The sequence below is a fragment of the Cebus imitator genome, unplaced genomic scaffold (assembly GCF_001604975.1).
Source record: "Cebus imitator isolate Cc_AM_T3 unplaced genomic scaffold, Cebus_imitator-1.0 Scaffold686, whole genome shotgun sequence".
Classification (NCBI taxonomy): Eukaryota; Metazoa; Chordata; class Mammalia; order Primates; family Cebidae; genus Cebus; species Cebus imitator.
Genome location: NW_016108001.1, coordinates 335,144 through 344,468, shown reverse-complemented (window position 1 = coordinate 344,468; position 9,325 = coordinate 335,144). Strand labels below are relative to the sequence as shown.

At 42.4% G+C, this 9,325-nt stretch overlaps 1 protein-coding gene across 6 annotated transcripts in view; it reads right to left on the bottom strand.

Annotated features, from left to right (window-relative positions):
- MCU (mitochondrial calcium uniporter) overlaps nucleotides 1-5,259 on the bottom strand; it is a 233,712-nt gene extending 228,453 nt beyond the window's left edge. For 2 of the 6 annotated variants that reach the window (XM_017518552.2, XM_037734922.1), the window contains exon 1: nucleotides 5,079-5,234. Coding sequence is in view for 2 of the 6 variants with exons in the window: in XM_017518548.2 (XP_017374037.1) it covers nucleotides 5,079-5,225 (147 nt within the window). In the remaining 4 variants the exon portion in view is untranslated. Of the gene's footprint in view, nucleotides 1-4,377; nucleotides 4,398-5,078 lie in introns of those variants that run through there. The other 4 variants (XM_017518548.2, XM_017518546.2, XM_017518554.2 and 1 more) reach the window with 4 other exon arrangements.
- Between the last annotated feature and the right edge of the window lie 4,066 nt (nucleotides 5,260-9,325).

Below are 9,325 nucleotides of genomic sequence, written 5' to 3'. Positions count from 1 at the left end.
AAGAAGTCTGGCTCAGGTGCGTTGGCTCACGCCTGTAATTTCAGCACTTTGGGAGGCTGAGGCAGGCAGATTACCTGAGGCCAGGAGTTTGAGACCAGTCTGGCCAACATGGCGAAACCCCGTCTCTACTAAAAATACAAAAATTAGTGGGCATGGTGGTGCATACCTGTAATCCCAGCTACTTGGGAGGCTGAGACAGGAAAATCCCTTGGAGACAGGAGAATCATTGGAAGCCAGGAGGTGGAGGTTACAGTGAGCCGAGATCACACCACTGCACTCCAGCCTGGGCAACAGAGCAAGACTAGATCTAAAAAATAAATAAATAAATAGAGGAAGTCTGTTCTAAACATATTTATCCATAACTCTCAAAATCTTAATATAGAATAAACCAACAAATGTGGAATCTGATTCAAACATATAATAATCTGGGTAATGACTGTACTTTTGCTGGCTATTGTCAGAAATCTAGTGACCACTGCTGAGCTAATCCAATGGTACCAACTCTTTCCAGCACTCCACCATAAAGAGTGTAATATACAACCAAAGACAACACTGGCAATACTAAGCTTAAAGCAATTCTCCAGATGTGGCTACCTAAGCAAGGCTATAAAGCAAGCCAAACTGGGGGCAGGGAGATAGGGAAAGGAGATAAAGGGCATAACTTTCCCCTAGCAAGCAGAAAAAGGGGTGAATAGCTAATTAACACTTGTCTGAGTGTCACCTATGTACCCAGCATTGTGCTGGAGTCTATGAGATACAAAGGTAATAAGATACGCATTGTTGCTTTATCTCCCCAGCAAGATTAGGTGCCCACAAATAAAACATTTAGAAAACATGTCTGTGTCAATCCATGTCCTGAAGATAATAAATCCAATCAGAATTCAGAGAGGACAGAATAAAACAATAGAAAAGGGTTAACAACCAGGAATTATGCAAATCGAGACTCAAACCAGGAAATTTTTTTTTCTCTACACATTTAGAGAAACTTTTCTAGTAATGAACTATAGAAATTATCCCTGATGGCCGGGTACGGTGGCTCATGCCTGTAATCGCAGCACTTTGGGAGGCCAAGGCGGGTGAATCACAAGATCCAGAGTTCAAGACCAGCCTGGCCAAGATGGTGAAATAGCATCTCTACTAAAAATACAAAAACTAGCTGGGCGTGGTGGCAGGCACCTATAATCCCAGCTACTTGGGAGGCTCAGGCAGAGAATTGCTTGAACCCACGAGGCAGAGGTTTCAGTGAGCCGAGATCACGCCACTGCACTCCAGCCTGGGTGACAGAGCCAGACTCTGTCTCAAAGAAAAAAGAAAAGAAAAGAAAAAAAAAGAAATTATCCCTGAAAGTCTAGGAACTTTAGGCCAGATCTTCACACTAGGAATTCTTGAATCCATCTCCATTTAAAGGAATTTTAGGCCAGATGTAGTAGATTACGCCTATAATAATAGCACTTTAGGAGGATGAGTCAAGGAGTTTGAGACTGGTCTGGTAGAAAAACCCTGTTTTTACCAAAAAAAAAAAAAAAATTTTTTTGTTTTAATTAGCTGGGCATGGTGGCGCATGCTACTTAGGAGGCTGAGGTGGGAGGATAGCTTGAGCCCAGGAGTTCAAGATTGCAGTGAGCTGCGATAGTATTAATGAACTCCAGCCTGGGTCACAAAGTGAGACCTTGTATCAAAAAAAAAAAAAAAATTTAAAGGAATTTTAATCCTTGGTCTGTTCGTAATCACAAGCATAACAAGTCACTTTCCTCAGTTTATTATGTTTGTTTCCTCATGTGTAAAGCGAGAATGTTAGCTTCAAAAGGAGTTGTACATCACAGTCTGTAAGCTGAAATGGACCTTAGAGGCTAGAGGTGATAAAGGCTGAAATTCAGCTATAAAAAAATCCATAAAGGTTTAGTATGGATGTATGGGACAGTGCAGAGACTGGCTTAAGTAAAATGGAGTATTAGGGCTGGGGTAGATCTGGCCTAAGAGTGGTCTTGACCATGAGGAACTCAATTAAAGCATTAGGACCTGCCTCTGTGTCAGGAAATGTAACCTGTTAAAATTTTCAGGTTAAGCTGAAACAGTATCATTGCCAAAGAACTGTGATGTGTAAAGTAGAGCAGGTCAGCCACAAACTATAACAGGACAATGACAGACTTAAGTAAAAGATGTAGTAATTCATCATAGCCGTTAACCGCTAGAAAATGCCAACAGTGAGGCTGTCATAATCAGAGATGAGACAGTTTGTTTTAGCAGTGGAATTACACAGCTCACAATGAAAGGCAGTTCCTCTTCAAAGAATCATCCTTAAAAATAGCAGCCACTTTCACTAACCATACAGAAAAGCATGCAACAAACAATTTACATAAGTTTTGGTTACAGTCACAGGCTGGAGAGAAGGGGAAAAAATTACACTAGATGTTGCTAAAAATATTGAATAAGCCCCTGCACCTTTACTCTTACTCAGTTGAATGATGTACTAATGGGGAAGAAGGAGGGGACAAACTATGCTTCTAACTTCATAATTGCACTTATCAACTAGCTGAACTACTGAATTGCTTTGGACTCATTCTTGAAGCTTGGAAAATATGAATTTCTCATACAAAAAAGTAAGCAGTGCTGTAACTGGTTATGCCCCCCTGGTTGTAATTTACCATACCTACCACAGCAGAACAAAAGCGGCATACTTGTGATCCAGTCCAATGCAGACTGCCATCTGCTGCACATACACAGGATGTCTCCCAAGCAAGATTCAGAGTCAACCTTAGTGTCTCTCAGGGACCTTTATCAGAACACCTATTCTTTCTGGCAAGTTGTTTGTTCACCTAATATATGTACTCAAACCAACACCTACAGGAGAATTCCCATTCATGGGCTTTTGAAATACCAATACTTTCCTAACAGCCAACAGTAAATTTTATAAGGGAGGAAAGAGACCTAAAGGAGCATTTGCACTTTACAATAAAAATAACACACTAAGGGGTGAGAATATCTCAGATGGATGGGAGTCCTAAAACTGTTACATATTAGCTAATGTAACCTTGGCCAAATCTCTCTCTTTTCTGGGCCTCAATACTTTTTAAATGGAATGTCTTGTAAGGAATAACAGACTATCCTATGGAAACAGCTGTATACATGATGGCTTCAGAAGAACTGCAGAAAAACAGAAAGTCTGTTTATATATTTTAAATAATCAAGTTCAACTTTTTTCAAAATCTTACCATTCTAAATTCATTTACAATTCACCATTCCTGTAACATTCCTGCCCTTCAGAAATAACTCTTTAATTGTGCTTTCAGTTACAAATTCACCACTTCACTTTTACTCACCCTAGAATAGCACAGAGAACACTTTCATAAAGTATACCCGCGAGGGAGACACTCACCACTTGACAAACTTGCATCGTGGAAAATACACAAGGCACAAATTTCTTAAAATGCTCAATGACTATCACACCCAAACAATCTTAAAAACTGTGAAAAGTCAGAAGATGTCTTATCAAAATAAAGACTTAAGGACAACTTGGGAAGTCTTTAAATAGTTAGAGGGAAAGAGGAATGCAATCAAAATTTGGGTGGCCTTATGTTTTTAAGAGAACAAAACACGTAACTGGAGGCTATGAAACATGTAAATTAAATTGAACTGTGGAAAAGCTCGGCTCTCACCCAAAAGCTTCATCAGAGCAATATGCCAGTATGCCAAATAAGAATGAGGGTAGGGTCCATACCTATGACTAATAAGAACAACACAACTTTGCTTTTGCAGGCATTAGGTGTTTTTAGAGCTCTTTCAGACACTTGATTTTGATGTTGTCATTGGCCTTTGGAATATGCTCTCTGAAGAGCTCCAGTTCAGTTTCCTCTTAAGAGCTATGATCAGAACAAGGCAGGTAATGTGTTTATTGAGGGTTGAAGGTACTATTGCAGTTTCTCCTATCAGGCCGTTTGCAGTGATCCTCTAATAACCACACTGTACAACTTAGCCCCAGGAAATAAAAACTACATTTTTCTTCCTTCAGAGCTGGCCAGAGACCAACACATACAGGTCTAGAGAGTCCAAGGGAAGGAAACCTCCTGACTTGTTAGGTCAAGAACTCCATGCCAAATTCATCTCTTGGAATTGAAAAATGAAATCTCTCACACTCTGTCTCTCTCTCTCTCTCTCACACACACACACACACACTCACCTAAGGGTGTTCAAACAGAAATCCTCTTTCTCTGCCAGCCAATGAAACGCAGCAACAACTGGTTAATACAACCACCACATCTCTGCCTCTGTCAACAACTTGTCATATTTGCTTCTCCTGTGCCTGCTGCCCACCCTTCCCGCCTCGGACACGCGTGAACACGCTTATACAGCAGCCCTCAAAAGGACCCCCGAAAGCACCTTTAAGGACCCGAAAGGATGGAGCTTGCCTCCTGAAGCAATGCAGCATCCATCTCGAGGGAGCTGGTTCCCATGCACGCGCGCGCACACACACACACACACACACACACACACACACACACACGAAGTCACAGAGGGGGATAAAGTTTGATTTTCCTTCTTGCCCGTCCCCTCCGGGCCGACAGAGGATGAGGGGCGGCCCCGCAGGGTCCTGGGCTGCTCTCCCGGGCAGCTCCCAGCAGCATGGCACTGCCACGCTCCTGGCAAACACAAGGCAGCCGCGGCAACTCAGGACTCCCCAACCCGCCCGGAGGAGGAGGGAAAGGGGACAACTTGCACTGGGCCCCGTTCGGGAGACTTGGGGCAGGGCAGTTAAGAACGAAGAAGGCAGGGACCGAGATTGGAGGCGGGTCGGGGCGAGGTTCAAGTCGCTTGCCTTCCCCGCCCTGGTGTCCCCAGTCCTGCGGGAACATCCCCGCCGTCGCCCCTCCTCCTCCTCTCGGCTTCCTCCCGCCCGCCCTCCCTTCCTGGTCGCCGCCGCAGGCGCCTGAAGGGCACAGCGGCTCCCCGGTGCCCGGCAACCTCGGGAGCGGCCGGGAGTTGAGGTAACTCGCCTGCTGCCCCGGCGGCCTGCCCGCCGGCGGCTCCCACACGCCAGCGCCGCCCCGCCCTCCCCGGAGCCTCCGGGCGCGCTTGCTCACCGTCCGGTGGTGCTGCTGCTGCCGGTGGCGGCTGACGCCCAGCCCGGGGAAACAGCCTGCAGTCAGCGCCCCGCAGCCGCCGGCGCCCCCGCCGCCGCCCCGAGAGGAGAGGAGCAGCAGGAGCGATCTACCTGCGGCGGCCGCCATCTCTCAACTGGAAACGGCGCCGACCCAGGCAGCGCAGCGGACGGCCGGGGCGGAGCTAAAACCCGCCACTCATCGACGCCGAGCCAACTGCCACCCTTGACTGAGTTGATGAGGCGGGGCTTCCTGCAAGGCCCAATCGACAGGCGGGAGAACCACATTGGAAGCTGCCTGTCACTTCCAGAGTTACCTATAGTGGGACATAGTCAATTACGAGCAAATTCTAGGGAACCGGTAATTGGCACCCAAGCCCCTGAAAATAACAGCAATAGAGATGGCATGTTCAGTTAGACTAATCTTCACCAACGATAGAGCTATGATAAGGGTAACGGGGGAAATAGATATTTGTGAAAATCTTTGTTCTGAGTTCTAAGTGAGTGTTCTAAGTTGGCAAAACAGGCACCAAATTAGTAACCATTAACTGTGTATGCTGTAACTCTAGACTCCACCGCCAGAGTTATCATTCATAACTGATAATATTTAGATATGCTGAAATTAACTCTACATCATGAAGTGATCTAATGACTGTGATGTATAGCAAAATATAGGAGGGTAGAACGATTACAGTATCAAAGTTTCAGAATGAGTACATACCATCAGAGTGCATTAACAGACCTGTATACATCTCAAATACCCAATTCATTTTTACAACACCTTTATACTGATATTCTTACACTCTCCAGAAACAGCTCTATTTTACCACGTGTGACCTTGTGTGCATTTATAGAAACAGAACATGTTAATAATGTAATTTTAAAATCATGTAAAAGGCTATTTTAATGAAGTCTCATAATTTTGCCAAAACAGTTATCAGAATACACTGTGGAATAACAATCACTTTCCCTTGAAAAACACTTCTTTCCACTTAAACTCACAATGAGGGCTCCTTGAATATTGCCTAAGAAAGATTTTGGGTCCTGAATTTCCCTAAAAGAGGATTTCCTTGCTATCTGTTTATTATTATGAGCTGATTAATTCTCACACGTTGTTTTTTTAATCTGGTGCAGAAAAATAGTTTGGGAAGCAAATACAAGCATTATTCTAGATTTTGGAAAACATCTTTGTAGTGTAGCCTTACATGATAAATTTAAAACAAAAAACCAAACACACGAATCCGGAGAAAATGTTACCACTTGTTCTAAGAATAGTCTTCAAAGTTTGACTGAAATGGTACTTTCTTGGCCAAGAATAACTAAAAAATGAAGTGGAAGTTTTTCTGTTTGTTTAATTCTTATGCCCCACCTACCCCAAAACAATGAGATGACTGGCTTTTCCAGGTGAGATATCATGTCACTCACACAAAAGGTTTTATTGCCCAACAAGTGGAACTTGAGACCTCAAGAATGAGCCCCCATTCAACAGCTGCACACAGTAATCCCCCTAGTTGGAAATCCATGACATTCCTGGAACGATTTCCCTTACAATCATTTTCCACCCATCTATATTTATCCCAACTGCATTTGATGTGTTTACTCATGCTGTGCCATTTTCTCTCTCACTCCTTCATGCCTTTTTAGAGAGATCACCATGGATTTTAGTTTTGTTTTTATTTTCTGTGCCTTCATCAGCTCTAGCTATGAATCAGGATTGTTCCTTCCTTTTCCACTTTCCACTTTGAGAAATTTTACTAGAATTGCCTTTACTCTATTTTTCCAAGTATGAAAATTAGATGTGCATCCTGCAGTACTGAGATTTAATCATGTACATTAGCAAAAGAACTAAGTAAATAATATTTTTAAGTGCAAAAACATGAAACTGGAGGTATTAGCAAAAGTTTTCTTCCTACTTATTTACCAAAACTTGTCATCTTTTATCTACTAAGATGAAAACACTGATGCACCAGAGGTAGGCTGTATAAATCTGAGGATCCACTGACTATACTCTGTTCTGGGTGTTAATAATCCAAAGCTAGTAATTAACTTAAACAAATATCAATTATCTCCTCACAGAGGAAAAATTTTCCATAGCTGCAAAGGACATATCTCATATGAGCCGGTTGGCCAAGCCTGATAAGGAGCAAGTGTAGATAATGCAACAGAAAGTCATTCTCAAACCTAAAAAAAATTATGTGTGTGTATTTGTGGGTGTTTGTGTGTATATATGTGTGTGTGTGTGTGTGTGTGTGTGCCTGTATATACACACACATTATGTAGAGAGAGAAGGAAAGGGAATTAACATTCATTTACTACCTGCTATATGCCAGAGATGGTGCTGCTCACTACAGAGATACTACATTTAAAAAGGATGGCAAGACAACCATAGGAAACTTTAAAAAATTGTAACTTTCATTAGAAAGAAGTTGAAGAAAACCTCAGTCTCTTCCAATAGGGAATTAGTTAAATACATTAGACACTACCTTTGTAACAGAAAATTATTCAAACATTAAAAATTTGAGGGCTGGGCACAATGGCTCATACCTGTAATCCCAGCTCTTTGAGAGGCTGAGGCAGGAGAATCACTTTAGACCATGTGTTTGAGACTTGCCTAGGTAACACAGGGAGACCCTATCTCTAAAAAATATATTTTTTACTTAGCTGGGTGTGGTGGTGCACGTCTGTAGTCCCAGCTACTCAGGAGGCTGAGAAAAAAGACTTGCTTGGGCCCAGGAAATTTGAAGTTACAGTGAGCTATGATCATGACACTGCACTCTAGCCTGGGTGACAGAGTGAGACCTCGTCTCTTAAAAACTTACTCTATACTTTTTCATTTTATATATAAAATTTATATATATATATAAATTTATATATATATAAAAAATTATATATATATATATGTGTGTGTGTGTATATATATATATGTATACGTACACACGGTGGGGGGGAGACGAAGTCTCACTATATCCCCCAGGCTGGAGTGCAGTGGCATGATATTGGCTCACTACAACCTCTGTCTCCCAGGTTCAACCAATCCTCCCACCTCAGCCTCCTGAGTAGCTGGGACTACAGGTGTTCCACAACCAGGCCCAGCTGATTTTTGTATTTTTAGTAGAGATCGGGTTTCACCATATTGGCCAGGCTGGTCTTGAACTTCTGACCTCAAGTGATCCTCCCACCGTGGCCTCCCAAAATGGTGGGATTACAGGTGCTATCTATATGTTTTAAAAGTAATAATATAGCTGGGCGCAGTGGCTCACGCCTGTAATCCCAACACTTTGGGAGGCTGAGGTGGGTGGTGGATCACGAGGTCAAGAGATCGAGACCATCCTGGTTAACATGCTGAAACTCCGTCTCTACTAAAAATACAAAAAATTAGCTGGGCATGGTGGCGCGTGCCTGTAATCCCAGCTACTCAGGAGGCTGAGGCAGGAGAATTGTCTGAACCCAGGAGGCGGAGGTTGTGGTGAGCTGAGACCGCGCCATTGCACTCCAGCCTGGGAAACAAGAGCAAAACTCCATCTCGGAAAAAAAAAAAAGTAATAATATAAATAACACAGTCTAGATAATATTTTTTAAAGTAATGTATATATATGTATGACTTAGATAGATAGATAGATAGTAATTTCCAGAAGAAAACATGTTACCTCTGGGAAGTTTTAGGGGTAGATATTCTTCTGAATGGTTTAAAGTGTTCTCATCTGCTTGAATTTAATATGTATATATGTATGTATAATCTTACAATTTTTATATGTATGAAAAGTAAATTGTTCTCACCTGCATATTACTTTATAAAAACATGGTCACCAAAACCAATATGGCTGCAGAGTTGTTTTCTGTGCCAACACAAACACAGGTTGATTTTTTTTTAAGCTAAAACTAATCAGAACAGACTTCCTGGAGCATGAAATCTTAACTAGGTTCTCTACTAAAATGTACACTGACGTCAGCTCTCAAGTGTGACTCAACTCAGTGGAGTATTTGCCTAAGCATTCCGGAATAGCTAGGGTAGGTGATGCACACAGTTCATTGACACGATCAAGAAAGCATAAAAAGAATCTGTCCAGAAGTCTGGGGACTGCATTTCATTGTTTACTGATAATATGAATTATCATTCAAGTGAAATCAGCAGTATTTAAAAATCAGGAAAAGGTACCTGAAGAGGAAAACCAAAAGGAAAAGGTTTCCCCTTCCAATATTTATCACAAACTACAGCCTAGACCTGTTTGC